General features: G+C 40.3%; 1 protein-coding gene across 3 annotated transcripts in view; it reads left to right on the forward strand.

Moving 5' to 3' along the window:
- LOC124721572 (regulator of gene activity-like) overlaps positions 1-20,934 on the forward strand; it is a 105,513-nt gene that overhangs the window by 77,292 nt on the left and 7,287 nt on the right. For all 3 annotated transcript variants that reach the window (XM_047246615.1, XM_047246614.1, XM_047246613.1), the window contains exons 3-6: positions 6,221-6,343; positions 7,794-7,925; positions 9,692-9,928; positions 12,107-12,368. In XM_047246615.1, coding sequence (XP_047102571.1) covers positions 6,221-6,343; positions 7,794-7,925; positions 9,692-9,928; positions 12,107-12,368 — 754 coding nt within the window. The remainder of the gene's footprint in view (positions 1-6,220; positions 6,344-7,793; positions 7,926-9,691; positions 9,929-12,106; positions 12,369-20,934) is intronic.

A 20,934-nucleotide genomic window follows, 5' to 3' on the forward strand; every position in this document is an offset into this window, starting at 1 on the left:
AAGCTCTGTTAGTTACGTGCTCCATAGATCATTTGAACCATGTGGAATGAGTTACAGAAGTGTATATGTGATTAGTGTTAACATTAATCATTTTTTTAGTCCTGCTCATGCAACAACACTTAGAAACAAATGATTATTTACAGTCTACTAATTTTTAAACAGAAATTCCTCCATGGAGTAGGAGGAGTTGCCCAGGAGAAAAGATTTTGGGTTAGATTTGAATCTTCCCTTGCTGCATGTCGAGCATTTTTTGGTTCTGGGCAAATGATCAAAACTTTCTTTCTGCATATTTAACTCCTTTCTGAGCCCTCTTAGTGTTGTATGGATGGACATCATTATTCTAAAATTGTGATGAATCATTTACAATGAACACACATTATTCATACTGCTCACTTTTGTGCAATCAATACTTAATTTCTGAGTGATGAGTTACGCCAGAAAATTATTCTGTAAGATATTACTGAGTGAAAATATGCTTGGAGGATAATATGTTTGTTTCAGAGGCTAGCAATTATATGAAGAACAAAAATAGCTTAACTTAAGTGTTTGAGAAGATGGATATCATGCTTGTGCCAGTTTGTTTTCATTGATAAGTAGACCCAATCATATGGAGCATTCTACCCAGTTTACTGACACCTGTTCATGTGTTACATCAGTTGTTGGTACGATTCTGTTTGTTTTGCGGAACTGAATGTAGTGGTTTTTTCTCAAAATTTACGGAGAGCCGATTTTCAGAGAACCACTTAATAATTCTTTGGAAAACATGATTAACAGTCTTTTCTGTGGCTTTCTCTTCTGTGGATTTACCAATGGCGCAAAACAGTTATTGGAAACTATGTTGATGAGCGTCTATAACTCACCTAGCAATTCTTAAAAGACACATTGTATACAGTAGAGTCCCATTAATCCGAACTAATTGGTGCCGGACCTTGTTCGAATTACCGATTTGTTCGGATTAGCCAGAATTACAGTGACGAGTTTCTAGAATGAAGTATACCAAGCAGATAAGTAGGTACATCATGGTAACAAATGGGAACAACTGTGGAAACAATGATTCACTCTGACTCCCTGCCCTTGTTGTTGTGCATTGTTGAGACCTTTGTAGTGTCTGAGGTCAGTGCATTGCCAGTTGGCTCGCAAAGCGCTTGGTTATGTTAGTTATTGATCGCTGGCATGCGTAACAGTTGTGTTCATTCAGGTGTAGTGGTGTGCGTATTTTTGTCATGAGTAAACAGAAACATGCAACATCTACTCTCAAAGAAAAACTGAATGCTTTGAAGCGGATAGACAATGGTGAAAATGTCTCTAAACTGGCAACGGAACTAGATGTTGGTAAAGCAACCATTTGTGATTGGAAGAAGAACCAAGTGAGGCCTGAACAGTCCTATGCAACGTCTTCGGGAAATACACTTGAAACACGGCAGAATTTAAAACAGTTCCAGTATGATAAAGTGGATGAACCTCTTTTCCTTTGGTTTATGCAGGAAAGAGAAAGGGGAGCTCCTTTGAGTGGAGCACTGGTGTAGGAGAAGGCTGTTTACCTGAACAAGTTAATGAATGGTGATGAGTCTTTTAGTGCAAGTACGGGTTGGTTGGACAGATTCAAAAAACGTAAACGTCATAGAATCCGTCAGCTAAGCTTTCTTCTGACCGTGATGCAGCGAAGGAATACTTCGGTGAGTTTGAAAAAATAAGAGGGGGAAAGTATTCTCCCCAACAAATTTATAACATTGACGAGACTGGCCTTCATTTTAGGGCACTTCCAACAGAAAGCTTGGCATCAAAAGCAAAAGACCATGCTCCTGGTTTTAAAATGTGCAACGATCGTGAGACTTTATTAGCGTGCAGCAACGCTGCTGGTAATCAAAAGCTGCTTTTAATGCTGATCGGCAGACCCGCTAGACCCAGAGCTCTTAAAAACTGCAACAAGAAGTCCCTGCACATATATTATCACAACCAGAAAAAAGCATGGATGGATGGTAAACTGTTCAAAGAATGGTTTCAGGGCCAGTTTGTTCTCTCTGTTCGACGGTTTTCTAAGGAAAATCATTTGTGTCCCCATGCGATCCTTTTGATTGATAACACGCCATCTCACCCAAGCACTGAGGAATTATGTGATGAAGAAATTTTGGCGAAGTTTTTGCCGCCAAATGCTACACCACTTCTACAGCTGATGGACCAGGGCGTACTGCAAACATTAGAACTGATTTACGGAAAACAATTTTTAAGAATGCTGATCAAAGATGATAACATTCGTTAGAGGACAAAATAAAAAGGACCAATGTGAATGATGTTGTTTATTGGGACGCTGAGGCATGACAGAATATTTCAGAAAATACTCTGAGAAAATCGTGGAGAAAACGGTGGACATGTCTTGAATATCAGGACAACCTAGTTGAAAATGAAGAGGAAAATCTACTGTAAATGATACAGACAATCCCCGGATGTGAAGAAGCTAGTGAAGGAAACGTAGATGAGTGGATGGCAGCAGATGGGGCATGTGTGGAGAACCGTACTGATGCTGATTTAGTTGCTGCTGTGACTCGAGACCAGGAAGAAGGGACTGCTGTGATGGAAGTGACAATGAGCCTGAAAGCGGCAAAGGAGAGCTGGTGCCACGCAGTGACACAGCAGAAGCCCTTGACCTCACGCTAGATCATTTGGAGCAACAGCCCACTGCTACACCTGCTGATTTGATGTTTGAGACTATGGTGCAATTATGCATCATATAACAGACTGTCTTCATTACACCAAAAAACAATGACTGAGTTTTTGTCATCTAAAATGTAGGGATAAAATTTCCACTGTATTTTAGGAGGTTTGACAGCTTTTCTTTCATTGTTATGCATTGTTTAAACTTGATGTTTTCTTGCTGCCAATTTTTCTAATACATGTTTACTGTACTGTGTAAATTAAAATAGTGTGTACATACAGCAGTTCACCACACAGTTTCCCATAGACTAACATTTTTTATGTTCAGATTAACCGAACATTCAGATTAGCGGGACTCTGCTGTACTATCTTCACAGACACTTATATTGGGCCCTTGTGGACCACCAAGTTTAGATGAATAGGTTGCTCGATCTAAGTGATGTATAACAATAGGAATTTGCAGCTAAGTTCATAACCTCCTGTTATGTGAATCATATCAGTGGCAAATTCAAAAGAGCCCACATAAATGTCTGATATTAATGCTACTGTGACACACTCAGTTTGATACCCCTATAAATTTTTTACAGTTCTGTTTGTATGGTAATCAATTAGCTTGCTGTTGTTCATCCTAATTGTATATGTTAACCTTATTCAAAATTATCTCTTTCCGAATGGCTCTCACTATATCCATTCAATCAAAGGTAGAATGTAACATCCAGTGCATTGCACCACCTGCGAGATTTTCTTCTGCTTGGTCAGTGATGAGACATAGTGTTCAGATATTTTGGCATTGCGAACTTTCTAAAGACTTGAAGCTAAGTATTGCACTGTCATTTTTTATTTTCCCTGGGAATCGTATGCTGGCATACTGTATGTTGCAGTGCTAGTGGAGTTGCGAAACTTTTACATGTGGCCAAATAATGACTTCTGTGGGATCATTCCAAATGCTTTGTTGTTAAGAAGGAATGAGCCCAGTTACATCAATCACAAATTTTGTCTTTGCATTTCAGGTTAAATCTCTCTCATATCTGTTGCAACACAAATCTTTGAAATGGTTAGTGGAGCCATTTAAAAGCACAGAAAAGTCTCTCTCTCATGGATGACTCAAATGACCCACCAGATTTTGCAGTTTGTGTGCTACATATTTTATTTTGCCATATTGTATTGGGTAACATGATATCAGTTAGCTGGGATCTAGTCTACCTTGTGCACATTAGGTACTTTATATATCTTCTTGTATTATGAAAGAACCAACAAGGAATTGTCTTATTCTTTGTGATTATTTGTTAAGGAATGACCTTTTTAGTACTTATCTCACCATCTCCCAGTCATAATTTTCACTTCTCTCATCTGTAACAGTTTTTTTGTAGGACCAGCAGAAAACAGGTACCAGTAAGGGAGTTACAGCAGGTGTCAAATAAAACATTCTATTTTCTGTCCAAAATATGTTGCGAGGAGTAAAACCGCCTTTTTGGGCTGGGCTTCAAAAAGAAGTTAATTCTAATTTTTATCATAAAATGAGCTAGGTGTTAAGGGCCAAGAGCATTGTTGCTTTGAGCTTGTTAGTGTGTTCATTTGATTGGGTTGTAAAATTGTCCATGTTGACCGTATCCATAGCAAAAAATTTCTTCACTATGAAACTGCAGCTACATAAACAGTCAAAAAAATGTTCTGGTTACTATGTAGTTGCAGAAACAAAATTAGTCTGTGCGCAAAACTTAAGAACAAAACTTTAACATTAATATGACATGTCACTATCAAGTAACATAGCTTAATGAAACTTGGCTCACACACAGAAAGAACAGCTACAGTATAGTACACAAGGTAACTGAAAGAAATAGACATTACTCTTTTATTCGAAGACAGTAATTACACTGAAGTCACCACAATTCGTGCTTGTCCCCTGTATGTTACAAAAGGTAGGTCTTGGTTTTTAACTGATTGCAGTGCATGCTCTGAAACGTGCTCCCATTCTTCCCATAAGGTGAGTAAGAGTGCTTGTGGTAGGATGTTCCATTACTCCACCACCAGCATGGTTGATGTCTGCAGGTTGGTCTTTGGTGCACATATGGATGTGCTGCAGTTTGTCTCCACAATACATTTATGGGATTTAAGTTAGGAGAATGGACAGACTAGTCCATTCATCAAATACCCTCTTGTTCCAAGAGCTGTTCCATCTGTGCTGTTTGAGTCACATAATCCATAAAAATGCACCCCTGAAAAGACACACACGGGGAAGGAGTACAGTTTCACAATACCATTGGCTGGCGAGTGTACCATGCTCAGAGATGGGATTTGTTTGCCCACATCGTTACACCTGTACCATGTTTAACATTGTTTCTCTGTGCATTAAGTGTTGCCACCTCTCACCATATGAGGGTACATAATAGCACCCAGGCACATTGTCAAACATGGTCATTTTCGTAGTGCAGGTGCTATGGTTTGGGCAGGCATAATGCTGCATGCACATACAGACTTCTAGATCTTTGAAAGTGGTAAATTCACTGGCCATTGGTATTGTGGCACTGTACTTCTTCCCTGTGGGCATCTGTTTAAGCATGCATTTGGCCTTGACTTCATTTTTGTGGGTGACAATGTGCAAGCACGTTGACCAGCGCAGGTGAAGGAGCTCTTGGAATGAGAGGATATTCAGTGAGTGGACTTGGCCTGTTCATTGCAACTTCAGTGCCACCGAGCATGTGCAAGATGCATTGGGCAGACGTATTGCAGCATGTCCACATGCACAGACAGCCATGGAACAGTTGCCAATTGCTCTGGAGGAGGGATGGAATGCCTGGCCCTACCAACCTCGTGCCCAACATGGGAACACATCGCAGAGCATGCATTACTATCCATGGTATCACACATCCTGTTAAGAACCATGTTCTGCTGTGTGTAAAGTCTAGGGGACCATCATGAATTGCATTGAGTACACTGTAATTATTGTCTTAAAATAAGTGTCATTCTGTTCACCACATTGCATATTTCTTTCACTTACCTACTGTACTATACTGTATTAGTTCAGCCTAGGTGTGGTTAAAGTTTCATTGAGCTGTGTTACATGGCAATGTTATGCGAAAGTTACTTTCGTCCGTAAGTTTTGTCCAGGAGCATAATGCAATTTTAGCTTTGGAATAAGATTCCTTTTCCCCAGCAAGAAATAGCAACTGAGACTCCTCGTGGATACCAGCTGATGACTGGACTTGGAGGAAATAAATACTGAAAATTCTGTCTTGTTGTGTCACTTGACCGGGTACTTTGAGTGGCTATTTTTGCAACTCCCAAGTAACATTGTCTCTTACTAAGCTTTTTCCTGTTGTATGCCGCTTGAAAGAACCTTATTTTGGAAAGTATTTTGTGCTTATGTCAGCTGTCACTTGGTAAGCAGGCGATTTTTTTGTCTTTGACATGTTTATTAAACATGTTAGTTTTAGATGTTTGTTTATTTATTTATAGTTGCAAGATAGTGTTAGTTAGCATATTACAATGTTACAGTGCAAACTATGAATAGGTGTTAGTATTTGTAACTAATTCTGTGTCTAATTTATTTTTATTTTCTGTTTACTAGGTAGGCCACTTAGGGCGGCATTAAATCCTACCAAGAGCTCACATACTGATAACAGTCCAGCGTTGATGCGCCATAGTCCAGAGGTTAACACAGGTGGAGCAACGAGATTACACAAGCCAAAAGGTTTGTCAGATGGCATTATTACAACTATGTCTGGAGTCTCTATATTCTTGTTTGTGGCATTAGTTTTTTTTTTCCCAGTTGTCATTTCTGAAACATTTGTAATTATATTAGTGATTTGTGAGACAGTTGATCCTGGAGGCACAAAATATAAGTAAACTTTTGTTTCTACCTTGAAACTAGGTTCATGTTATTGTACGAGGCATGTTTTTCAAGTAAGGTCTATTTTGCTGTAGACACTAGTAGTTTGCTCGCATACCGCAAGAGCGCGTGCACCTTGTACCAGCATGCCTCAGGAAAAACTGTGCTCAATTTCAGCTCTGTAGCTAACCTGTACGGTTCTGTTCTCTGCTTTCAAAACTTCTAAGACTATCAAGGCCCACCGCATGTGAGGTTCGCTCAATGATGTGGTTTTTGTCAGCAAGGAACCTGTCTGCTGCAGAAATTCATCAACAGATTTGCGAAGTGTACGGTGATACTGTTATGAGTGAAAGCAAAGTGCGTAAGTGGGTACAAGAATGTAAAGGTGGCCGTGACAATGTCCATGATGAGGACTGCTCCGGTCGCCCTTGTTTGATTACAGACGATTTGGTGGCTTCAGTTGAAGCAAGGATTCGTGAGAACAGGCGCTTCGCAATGAAAGGTCTCTCAAACAGATTTCCTGACATGTCGAAATCAGTGCTTTACAGCATTGTTTCTGAACACCTAAAGTTTAGGAAACTATGCTCCCGTTGGTCCTGAAACTCCTAACAGAGGACCACAAATATCAAAGATTTGAGTGTGCGATCAAGTTCTTGACTTGTTACCATGAAGAAGGTGACAGCTTCTTGAGTCGGATTATAACTGGAGATGAAACATGGGTTTTGCATATCACGTCCAAATCGAAGCAACAGAGCATGGAATGGAGACACATACACTTGCCTGTAAAGGTGAAGACCAAACAGGCTCTGTCCCAACGCAAAATCATGACGTCGGTGTTTGGGGATAGGCATGGTGTTTTGTTGGTCGACTTCTTGCAACGAGGAACCACTATCAATGCGGAAGCATACTGCCGAACTCTGAGAAAGCTACGTAGATTGATTGGCAACAAAAGATGCAGCATACTGACAAAGGTAATTTTCCTTCTCCATAACAATGCAAGACCTCACACTGCACGTCATACCTGCGATTTATTGGACAGTTTTGGCTGGGAATTTTTAGACCACCCACCCTACAGTCCTGGAAGTTCACCATTTTTTTTGTATTAGAGGACTTTTTTGTTAACGACATCATTAGTATGCTGTCTGATTGTGCAGTTGACTATCTGATAATCTGCACCAGAAAATATTATCTTCCTTTAGTTTTATGCATTTTTCAACTTTTTTCTAAAATCTCTTTCATGAATCAAAACCAAAGATAAAATGTACACAAAGATAACATATATGCAGCAAAGTTTCCAAATATTCTGTTTCAGGGGCACGACCAGTCAGATCGACAATAAATCCATCCAAAAATTGTCACTCTGAGCACATTCCAGGCCTCACCTCTCAGAGCCAGGACATCGACATGGGAAGAGCATCTGCAAGTAGACTGTTGAAAAACCAAGGTATTGTGAAATGAATGCCATTTTCCATAATTTGTTGGTAATAAGTGGAATTGTTTCCAAGTTTTATTTCTACTGATAATAATTCTTTTCATTTTGTGTTAGCTAAATTTCTGGCTATTAAATGTAAATTATCATTTCCAGTGTGCAATCAGAGTGCAGGTATTAAAAATCTTGACGTTACCAGCCTAGTTACAGCTATAGTCATTACCTTGTGCATTTTATTAATTCTGAAAGTTCGAGACTAAATTGCAATGGAGGGCAATTAGCAAATTGGAGGCACTTTAAACTTGGGCAGAGGTGATCAGATGGTGACTGCATTCTTCAGTTCACAAACTGTGGAAACAGTTTCTGACTACAGATTTGACATGCATTAAGTTCACCAGGGGATGGCCAAGGGTTACTACACAAACTTGTGACTGGTATTAGGTGTCGTGCACTTAGAGGGATGGGAGTGGAACATCACTCCAACTACATCTGCCCTTGAACTACATCTGCCCTTGCTATATCCAATGAGCAACTTACACTGTCAAGTATTATGTGCAGATGGCATCATAAACATGATATCTTTGCAGAGCGATCATCCTTGCATTTACTGCGCCATAAAGGGTAACTCTTACTGACAGGTTGCCAACATGTATACTGGAATGCATTCCAATGGAGGACCATTCTCTTTAGAGACATGTACTGGTTTAGCTTGCAAAACGACGACAGATATGGTTTGATTTGGTGAAAAGCCAGAAGCCATTATACATCATGCAATTCATGAAAGTGATGCTGCTGGGTCAGGTAGTGTCTGTAATGGGGTGTAAACATATTTATTTGAATACAATGACCTCTTAAAGTGTGACAGTACGATTTCACTATTCTGTTGAGATGAGATTATTTATTTGTATTGATGATCTTATGGTTCTACAAGGTAACACCTGAATGATCTCACAGACTTCATTCATCGAGAATTATCTTCTACAGAAAAACTTTCCGTGAATAAAGTGGTAAACTTGATCTCCAGCTCCAGTCTTGTAGAGCATATTTTTGGGTGCTCTTGGTAGGCATTTTGGTGCTTGCAGTCCTCCTCCTCAGAACCTTATCACATTGAGAACAACTTTGCAAGTAGAGTGGCATTCACACCTAGTGTAGCTGACGCACACGTATTTAAATCATCACAAATTACTACCGCGTTTGGTCGCACAGTGGTTAGCACACTGGACTCGCATTCAGGTGGACAACTGTTCAAACCTTCATCTGGTCATCCTGACTTAGGTTTTCCTCAATTTCCTTAAATCACTTCAGGCAAATGCTGGGATGGTTCCCGTGAAAGGGCACGGCTAATGTCCTTCCCTGATCTGATGGGGCTGATGACCTCTTGGTTCGGTCCCCTCCCCTCAAATATACCAATCAACCAATAAATCATGGTAGTTGTGTTGCTTATGAAGACAGTCACACTCCATATTAATGATATTTGTGTTAGCTGCACAGGTGCATACATTTTTTACTTTCCTAATGCTATCTAAGTTCAAACATAACTTCTTTATTTGCAACTGTGTTTTCGTATGTGTTAGGCTGTACCAAGTGAGTGGTTCAGTTACATGAATTAAATTTATTTTTATTTATTTATTTTTTTAGTTCTTTTATTTATGGAAACCAATATCGAGTGGGACTAGAAAATGGATTTGTCACAACCCTTGGTTCAATAGTATGTATTTTCATTATTGCTTATCATCTAGTGTACTGAATGTGTCTGATATATTTTTTTTTTTTCCTTGTAGTAACTGTGGTGAAGGCACCACCATCAGAAACAAATGAATTTACAATGAGCTCGGAGGACTTCCCTGCACTGCCTGGTACTCAGAGGACAGAAGGACCATCTCCCGGTGGAAGTTTATCAGTGGAAAAGAATCTCTCTGTATCGAGTTCAGATATTGGACAAGAAACAACTGTTGGAAATAGGGCACCTGGTGCTGAGAAGTCGCAGACCAAAAGAGGAATACAAACATCCCCTGATGGTAAGCCAAATTTGCCATCAGTTGTATTTTCTTGAGCAAATTAATACTTAAGTGCTGGCTTTGATCTGATTTATGCACTCTAGTCGGATGGTTCTACTGTTAGAGCCTTGTTTTTGATAACACAAAGGTCCAGGATCCCCAAGTGCAGGTCCAGTACACAGTCAAAATCTATAAACAAGGCTAAAGTACTACTCTTCTTGTGTAGGGTACACAGTATTCAGATGCCTTTCCTGAGATGAATTGTATTCCCAAAATTCACCATATTGTTGAGGAAAGTCTATTTAAGATAGGGGCATGTAAAGGCAAAGTGGCAAGAGTACAAGGCGTTAAATAACATATTGTTTGTAAGTAATACATCTCTGAAAAACAAGGTAGTGAAAGTCCAATTTCTGTAGCTTAGACTTGAGACAATATTTGTTATATCTGCACACTGCTTAATTTGTGGAATAAATGTGGCAGTCTTGCTGCAGTCCATGGCTGATGCAGGCATTGTCAAAAGAACACATGTTCATTTAACACCACGTAAATCAGTCATAGGCTGGAGCAGGACTGTCATTCTTTTACGAATGAAGCTGTGTGTGAATTACAGATATGATCTTAAATCGAAACTGCAGAAGTTAGACTTCCACCATTTTATGTCAGGGATGGAAATTGTGTAACATTAATAGTTAAGAAGTTCCTCTGATTATCGAGAATCACAAAGAGTTGGTGGAACACGACCTCTTAAGATTGATCTGTAGTTATTGTACAACATTTAAACAAAAAATTTTGTAAATTGGTGAATAAACCTCCTCAGTTTTAGTGGTGGTGATGCAGGAAGGGGGTACATGAAATGAGAATGTTGAATGTAAATACTTGATCTTCTACTTTGTTGTAAGTAGTGTAAAATCAGAATGTCTTTCATAGCAAAGTATAATAATGTATGGAAAGTTCTGGTTGAAAATTATTCGTAATTTAGGAATAAAGGAGATGACTCATCAAAAGCCACAAGCACTGTGTCGTCGATAGACACCCAAGTATGATGATTCCATCAGGATTTGCGTTAGGTCTTTGACACATCATATATTGTATATCTGAGGTAGATGGGAGATAGTGTCATAGTGTGAAATCAAATCTCTGTTGGCCTCCAGTTTGAACTCAAAACCCTGTTGCCCTTGTTGTGGACTGAAAATACAGCAAAGATGGCCTACTGAATTTCATATTCTGAAGTAGATGCTGCAACCAGCTCTCTCTACAGCAGTATCATTAATGATCACTACATCTGTGTATACATTTGTTTGCAGTTTTTTTATTATTTTAGTGTGCACAATTGGTATATCAACAATGTAAGGAAAAGGATTGATTGCACCTCACCATAAAGGTGGCATGTTGAGCTACAGACAGGCACAGTGTAAAGACTGTAAGACTGTTGCACATTTTCAGCTTTCAGCCAAAGCCTTCTTCGGAAAAGCACCCCCTCCCCCCCCCCCCCCCAAACACACAAACACAAACACAAACACAAACACACACACACACACACACACACACACACACACACACACACACACACGCACACACACGCACACGCACACGCGCGACTGGCAGCTCGGACTGGAATGTGGTCAGAGTTGCTGAAGATGGCTGTTGTGTGTGTGTGTGTGTGTGTGTGTGTGTGTGTGTGTGTGTGTGTGTGTGTGTGTGTGTGTTTTTCTTTTGAAAAACTATTATCTATGACAAAAAAATGCAATACATTGTGCCCTAAATTTTCTCTGACAGGAAATCCTGCAAAAATCTTGTAAAATGTATTAAAGCAGCATAAGCCCAGAAAAATTGGATATAGATACTGAAGGATTTTGATATGTCAGTATTTGTTACAGCTGTGCTGCGACTCCAAACTTTAATTACTGGAATTATTTATTAAGTTTTCTGTTTTGATAAGTTTTTATCAGTAAAGAAGGAAAAGGTTATTGAGTACAAATTTTATGATTATTACAGGCACATATAAGTACTTGTTACTTGTTTGTAATTCATTGTTTTGTGTAATAATTGATGATGAATTAAGAGGACATTTCAAGTTTGTTCAGGACATTTTAAATTATCATTGATGTAATTAATTGTTCAGAAATGAAGTTTGTAATCTACTGTTGTCATGTTTTACTAAATGGTATACTTATAGTTTCGCATTGTAATTTATTTTAGGTAAAGTGACGAGGATTCCGGGAAGTATGGTCAAGGACCAATTTGGTATGGTTGGTCTTCTAACATTTATTAGGGCCGCAGAAACAGATCCTAATTTGGTTTCCTTAGCCCTGGGTCAAGATTTGACTGCGCTTGGTTTGAATTTGAATTCACCTGACAATCTGTACCCTAACTTTGGAGGGCCATGGGCAGAAACACCGTGCCGACCTCAGGATATTGATTTCCATGTGCCTCCTGAATATCTTATTAACCCTAATATAAGGTGAGGCACTACAATTTTACTTTTATCTTACAGATTTCATATCTTTAATACACTTTGAAAATTCTCATTCAGTACGTATGATTCTTTTCAGTTGAAAGAAAAATAAATTCTGTTTCTAGTTTGCACTGCTGCATTTTGTGGTATTTCCATTTCAGTTACTTTGGGTACTGCTGTGTGAGATCTTTTGTTTGTAAATTTCTTCTTCTGTCTTAGAAGACATGGGGAGATGAAAAGCAACCCGTATTAATAGACCTTAACCAACCTTAATGAAAGCAGTTCATTTAATTGCAAAGACACTATGATATTCAGTTGCATTTTTTTGACATTTAAGTGATACCTCTCTAATGAAGGATGGGGGAAATGAATGCTTGTCTTAATGGTGAAATGGGTAGTTGATTTAGGGTCAAATCAAGACACCCATTCGAGTCAGTTTTATTGATCCGTTACTGTACATAATATGTTAATTGCTTGTATTTCATGTAGACGTATTTCATTCCTTCACTACAGTTCAATTAGTCTCCACCCCTCACGTTTTCCTTGGCAGATCTGGACTGACTGACTGACTGGCTGCTTGCTTTCTTCGAAGAAGTCCCATCTCGTGGGGAGCTGGGGGGTGGGGGAACAAAAACTTGAAATATATGCAGTGACATTACCTTGTGCAGGTTATATATAGTTGTGTACTTGCTCCTTTTTTAGCTTAAGCAAGAGTCGTTCAGGGATACTGGATATAGCTTTTCCGTGTAGTATTATGTTTATTAATTTCATCGTTGTTCTGAAGCTGCAGTGGAGTATTACCCATTTCATCAGAGTTTAAGCACTATATGAGTCTGTTCCTCCTATCCCTTATTGTTCAGATAGTAAAAACAAGTGTACATTTAAACCACACAGAAATTTCTAATTATCTAATTACTTTCTTTCATAGATTGATTACTGCAATGTTAAATTAAAAAGGTTACAGAATTAAAATGTAGTGACTCTTCTCCCTCCCCAAGATTGGCAATTATAGTTAAAGCAGATTTAGCTGTTAACACTTTTATTTTGCAAGACATTCTAGTTTTTCACACTTACATTCCTGTCATAATATACACTCCCTCACCGAGCGAGGTGGCGCAGTGGTTAGCACACTGGACTCGCATTCGGGAGGACGACGGTTCAATCCCGTCTCCGGCCATCCTGATTTAGGTTTTCCGTGATTTCCCTAAATCGCTTCAGGCAAATGCCGGGATGGTTCCTTCGAAAGGGCACGGCCGATTTCCTTCCCCATCCTTCCCTCAATCCGAGCTTGTGCTCCGTCTCTAATGACCTCGTTGTCGACGGGACGTTAAACAGTAATCTCCTCCTCCTCCTACACTCCCTCCTCGCCCCTCCCCCCCTCCTCCCTGCCTTTGAAGACGTGGAGGGGGAGGTGGTGGGGGTGGGAGGTGAAAACTCAGAGAATTATACTTTGATGTTGATTGACGGTACTCATTGACTTTCTTGCAGTAGAAAAATGAATAAACTGTGGAATTTTGAATTTTAAGCCCTTTACAAAGGTTAAGTTTATCACATGAAAGTTACAGTGTTCTCTTCTACGCATCTTTTTCATAACATTTGTATCATCAGTGAAAATAACCAGGCAAACACTGTTTTAGGTGATACAAAGCTCATTCATATATACCAGGAAGAATAGAGACCTCATTATTAAACATTGTAAAACATTCCTTGCAATTTACCGTCAAAGATGAGAGGGGTAACATTCCATTGCATGGGTGAATTACTTAGTATAACTTTCTGCATACTTTTTTATTGAATAAAACAAAAGCAGTAAAGTATTACAATATTATGCAATATAACTTGACTAACAGATCGTCATTCGCACCATTAAATGCTTTGGTTGGTTCATAAAAATTCCAAGTGGCCGTGTAGTATCATTTAAGGATGTTATTATACAGTCATTCAATGTAACACTGGTTATTAAAGTGATACTTCAGCCAATTGAAGCATCACAGTAAACAAAGGTACTTAATCTTTAACAATGTTATTTTCTGAAAATTGTTTGAAAATTATGTAGAGTGACTAGAAGTTAACTATCGGCATCTGTATAAAAACATCTGCTATAGTGGAACCAAACAGTAATATACTTGTAAGTCTGAGAAATTAGCCAGTATCAGTGATGATTCACTGTGCCAGAGAACATTACATATTGTATGGCAACAACTTAGAGTATAATGTGGGAGGGTAGAAGTTTTACAAACATCATGCAAACTTTGATTTTTGGGGACCTGACAAGTGTAATTATTTCATTAAATTTTTCCAAGTAATCATTCTTGCACAACACTTGCCCTTCAGGATACCCATATGCTCCACAATTAGTGCTCTCTCTCTCTCGCCCCCTCCCCCATCCCCATCCCCCTCCCCCTCCGCCCCCCTCCGCCTCCGCCCCCTCCCCCATCCCCATCCCCCATCACCCCCCACCCTCTCCCTCCCCCCACCCTCTCCCTCCCCCCACCCTCTCCCTCCCCCCACCCTCTCCCTTCCCCCCCACCCTCTCCCTTCCCCCCCACCCTCTCCCTCCCCCCACCCTCTCCCTCCCCCCCCCACCCTCTCCCTCCCCCCCACCCTCTCCCTCCCCCCTCTCCCTCTCCCTCCCCCCTCTCCCTCCCCCCTCTCCCTCTCCCTCTCCCTCCCCCCTCTCCCTCTCCCTCCCCCCTCTCCCTCTCCCTCCCCCCTCTCCCTCTCCCTCCCCCCTCCCCCTCTCCCTCCCCCCTCCCCCTCTCCCTCTCCCTCTCCCTCCCCCCTCTCCCTCTCCCTCCCCCCTCTTCCTCCCCCCCTCTCCCTCTCCCTCCCCCCCCTCTCCCTCTCCCTCCCCCCCCCTCTCCCTCCGCTCCCCCTCACACGCGTGCAATGAGCAGTGTACATATGGATCATGTTATAACAATTTAAAACACTAGTGACCTGCCATGGCTACACACGGACAGCACTAAGTATCTACAGCCAAAGAACTGGTAGCAATAATTTTCTTCATGGGGCAGTTATAAAAAAATCAGGGAACAACATTAGGTTATTGGATATTATCACTTTCACATAAATTATTTAAGCAACACATGCCTCTTGCCATAAGGATAGCAGAGGCTATTTTGTACCACTACTAGTCATTTCCCTTCCTGTCCCACTTGCAAACAGAGCAAGGGGAAAATGTCTATATGCCTCCGTATGAGCCCTGATTTCTTGCATCTTATCTTCGGGATCCTTATGCGAAATGTATTTAGATGTTAGTAGCATCGGTCTGCAGTCAGCTTCAAATGCCAGTTCTCTGAATTATTTAGATAGTGTTCCTTAAAAAAAGTCTCCTTCCCTCCAGACATTCCCATTTGAGTTCACAAAGCATTTCTGTAATACTTGCGTGTTGATTGAACCTGCAGGTAAAACGTCTAGAAGCCTACCTCAGAATATCTTCACTATCTTATTTCAATCTGACCTGGTGGGGGTCCCAAATAATCGAGCAGTACTCAAGAAAAGGTCACTCTAGTGTTCTATATGCGGTCTCCTTTACAGACGAATCAGACTTAACTAAAATTCTCCCAATAAACTGAACTCTACCATTCACCTTCCCCAATACAATCCTTAGATGCACATTCCATTTCATATCGCTTTGCCATGTTGTGCCTAGATTTTTAATTGAACTGACTGTGTCAAGTAACATATTACTAATTCTGTAGTTGAACATTATGGGATTTATTTATATATTTATTTGTTTGTTGTTTTCCCTACTCATCTGTGTCAGCTTCATTTTCCCACGTTTAGGGCTAGCTGCTAGTCATCTCACCAACTAGAAATTTTGTCCTCCTACAGTCACTCACCACTCACCACCACCACCACCACCACCACCACCACCACCACCACCTCATACACCACAGCATTATCAGCAAACATCCACAGATTGTGCTCACTCGGTCCAGCAGATCATTTACGTATGTCGAGAGTAGTAGTGGTCCGATCACACTTTTCTGTGGCACTCTTGACAATACTCATGTCTGTAACGAACACTTGCTATCGAGGACAGCGTACTGGGTCCTGTTAATTAAGAAGTCTTAGAGCCACTCTCATATCGAGGAACCTATTCTCTTTGCTTATACCTTTAAGTCTGCAATGGGGGCACAGTGTCAAATACCTGACGGTAATCGAGGGACATGGACTCTACTGGTTGCTCTTCATCCTTTGTTTGCAGGGTGCAATGTGGGAAAAGGGCATGCTGAGTTTCAGATGAATGCTGCTTTCTAAAACTTTGTTGATTTGTGAACAGTAGCTTTCCCGTCTCAAGGAACTTTATTATATTCAAACTGAGAATATGTTCCAGAATTCTGCAGCAAACTGATGTTAAGGATATGAGTCCGTAATTTTGCGGATCTGTTCTTTTGCTCTTCTTATATACAGGAGCTGCCTTTGCTTTTTCCCAGTCGCTTAGGACCTTGCAGTGGGGGAGAGATTTGTGATAAATGCAAGCTAAGTAAGAGGCCCTTGCCATAGTGTATTCTTTGTAAAATGGAATTGGGTTTCCATCTCTGCCTGGTGCCTTATTTCTTTTCAACTCTTTCAGTTGCTTCTCTACATCTGGGATGCCTATTACTGTGTCCTCCATGTGGGAGTCTGTGCAATGATCAAACAGTGACATGATCCTCCTGTGTGAATGATTTCTTAAACACAAAATTTTAAACTTCAGCTTTCGTTTTGCTATCTTCTGTTGTCACACCGGTGTGGCCAATGATCGACTGGATAGAAGCCTTCGGCCTGCTTAGCAGGTTTATATGGGACCAGAATTTTCTCAGGTTCTCAGCTAGGCCCTTTGCTAAGGTATGACAGTGGTGATTGTATGCTTTACGCACTGATCTGTTTACAGATGCACATGTGCACAAATCTCTACCAACTTTTGAACTTTTGTGTATCGTCATTTGCACGTTCTCTTTCAGACCGAGAGTGCAACAATCTTCTTCCTCAGCATTTTCCAAATTTTGTTATTAAACCATTGTGGTTTTTTTCCAACTTTAATCCACTTACTTGGCACATACTTCTCCAGAGCATGATTTACAATCCATTTAAACTTTGCTTACAATTCTGCTACTTGAATCATACCGAAACTAAATGATGTCCATTCATTGTCTAAGTGGGATACTAGAAGTGTTTCATCTGCTGTTTCTAGCATACATACTCACAAAGACTTCTTGATAGATTTGTAACCTTCATCGCTGTATCATCATGGTCACTAAACCCTGTTTCTATACTGACACTCTCGATAAGATCAGACCTGTTTGTAGCAACAATGTCTAAAATGTTTCCATTGTTCTGTGGGACACCTCGAGGGGTCGCCTCTCAACTTCACAGGCTCTGCTGCCGAGGCCCTTCCAGTGGACCCGACGCAGGGAATTGCCCTTACTGCAGGGTGGAGGGTGGATGGTAACACGTTCACATTACTTGAGGTGGAGTGCCAATCTGGTAAGGCTGGCTGTTTGGCCTTGCTCATTCCTCCTTTGAGTGGACAGGTGGCCACTACCTAAGCAGGGTCCTAGCAGGCACACAGAGAGATGGAATTGTGAGTTATGGGAGCTCCAGTGCTAGGCATGTTATGGAGCCTCGTAGGGAAACAGTGTTCAGGGCCAGAAAGAAAGCCAATGTGCACTCTGGGTCAGCCGAGGGGCTTCATCCAAAATGTGGAGGAGGCATTCCTTACAGTTGTTAACCATGCAGGGTGCAGTTTTCTGTAAGTTGTGGCTCGCATCGGCACCAGTGGGTTCGTAGGCCGTCCTCAGTTCAAATTGGTGACTGGCAGAAGTAGTGAAGGCTGCTGGCTTCGTTACATGCTGAAGCAGCAGCCTGAAGACAGCAACTGCAACCAAAGGTGCCTTCAGCTGTTGATTAACCGAGACCAGCTCCTCCTGCATCTGCACACAGCATGCACACACATCCTGTCAATCCCAGCACTACTAAGAAAACATAGTAAAATCTAAATGTGTAACTAGCTGCTGTGCAGGTGTGTAGCAGGCGACAGTCAGAAAAGGTGACTTATAGTTTAATGTGGACTCCGAAATGTTTTGTTTTCAAATGTGCCTTGCTTCCCTTGATTATGATCCCAAATCCGCAATCCTCAGATGAAAAAACTGAGGAATGGCACAGTATAATACTGGAAATCAGCGATTGAAAGTGAGTGTATGAAATAACTTGTTGATATGTGAAGAAAGACTTAAGTACATTTTATGTGGAGAACTCTCAGAAAGTTGTGTGCAAAATGGATGCCGCATTTGTTGAATACCAACCAAAAGGAAACACGAAATCTGTAAGCAATGTGTTAACTATTATAAAACAAATCCAATTTATTCTGTTGTCAAATTGTTACTGCTGGTAAGATGTGGGGCCACCACTTAACACCAACAATGAAAAAAAGATAAAAAATGTGCCTTGCACAAAAATAATGAAATCACCCAAAAACTAGACTCAAAAATTGACTGTAAAATAAAACAACTTTTTCTCATCCCTCGGTACAACATGGGTTGTCAGTAGTCAAAACTTGTAGAAATAGATCACTAGTTGAGCTTTGAGGAGATGCAAATCAGTTCTCTAATCTGCATTGAGAGCAGCTCAGATTCATTGAAGATCGCAGATTTGGGAGCATCTTCAAGAGAAGCAAGGCACATTTGAATCCTGCTGCCTGTTTTTTAGCTGTTAGTTATGGACGGCTAGGCTCCTGATAAATCTTCACTGAGTTGGACTAATATACATAGGTGAAATGTATATCAAACTTCTTATGTGGGTGGTGACCTGTGTTTTCAGGGATACAAGGGTAAAATATACACAACTCTTCAGAATTACTTGGATGGGGAAAAGAGAGTGTGAGAGGAGGAGATGTGGCACCCTCTGACTTCCATTTATTTCCACACGCAAAATTCTGGAAAAAGTTTTGTGTCCAGTGGATATTGCGCCATCCATAGATGGGTGCATACAGACCTTTAAGAATCAGACATCAGGGATGAAAACATTGGACCCAGAACATTTACCCAAAAAAAAGTCCTATGTTGTTCACTGTTTAAATACCTGATCTAGAAAAATATAAATACTGTAATACTTGCTGCTGTTTCTTACTTGGTGAAATGGAAATTGTGTAGGGTACTGTTCTATGCATTGATTACCAGTTGTTGCAGTATTTGACTATGCCTTCATTAGCAGACAAAGTAGTGTGAAAATAGAGGTGAAATGGGTAATGTAAGAGAAACAGCAAGTAAATACAAACTATGCTCTGATGAGAAGTGTAGATATAAAATGATTCAGCTCAACAAAGTAAAAGGGAGTAAGTGAAATGCTCTTAAGTTGTTCTTCAGTATTTGAAAAGGAAAATGAAGGAAAACTGTTTCATGAATGTTGTTGGCCAACAAAGGAGAAAGACACCACCAAGAATTTGAATTTAAGTGAAATTACTGTATGAAGTGAAGTGGAACGGGAAGAAACTGTTAAGAGGCTGTACGAGAATGCAAGCTTTATTGGCAGATTTTACATACCTTATTAGCAACCAATACTGTTAGGAGCTTCCCTCAATGCAAATTAGCAAACTGATTTGCTTCTTCTCAAAGCTTAGCTTGTGGTCTCTTTCTACCAGTTTCAGCTATTACACGACACGTTATACCTAGAGCCAAGAAAAAATTTATTCACTTACGGACAATTTTTGGGCCTGCTGTTTGCCAGTTTAAATTTTATTATATATATATATCCTCATCATCAGCTAATTGGAAACAAATCAGAGAGTGACAAGCCATAGATGTCACAAGAAACCAACCAAAGCGAAGGTATACCTTCCTGCACACTCTGTTAAAAGTTACTAAAACATATTATTAAAAATTAACTCTAGACATAGAAATAGAATAAATGTTCCCTCTAAGTGAGCAAGGGTGTAATGAAAACGAAAAAAATATCTCAGAACCAATAATGCAAAGATTTAAACAGTATACTAACATAAATTGACATACTAGTGCAGGTGCTATTGTGGAACCTTTTCCAGTGCATGTATACTGTGACTAAAATTATCAGCAAACGCTTACCATAAATTGAGAAAAAAAGAAAAAGAAAAAAACTGCACATCCAGTAATGAATGTGTACCATCACAGGCTCCAACTAGTGTATGTGTAAAATAGCAGATTATTAGCAGTGTGTCCAAGAGTGGTACCAATGTCGGCAGAAATGTAATTGTCATCAGCTGGTTATTGTTATGTTATACAGCAGTGCAGCTATGATTGACAGCAGTGCAGCTATGATTGACAGCAGTGCAGCTATGATTGACAGCAGTGCAGCTATGATTGACAGCAGTGCAGCTATGATTGACAGCAGTGCAGCTATGATTGACAGCAGTGAAGTTCTATGAACATCTTAAGAGTGGAACAGGGAAACCCCAGTTGTTAATTGTGTCTTCGTGGACATACAAAAGTACGAATCACTTAACAGCTAGGTTAAATCACTGAAATCTGGATGATAGAGGGACTGCAATGACTACAAGTTTTTGAAGAGATATGAAGCGCTAGAGTTGAGAGGAATAATGAAATTACTACAA

Source organism: Schistocerca piceifrons, chromosome X (genome assembly GCF_021461385.2).
Source record: "Schistocerca piceifrons isolate TAMUIC-IGC-003096 chromosome X, iqSchPice1.1, whole genome shotgun sequence".
Taxonomy (NCBI): Eukaryota; Metazoa; Arthropoda; class Insecta; order Orthoptera; family Acrididae; genus Schistocerca; species Schistocerca piceifrons.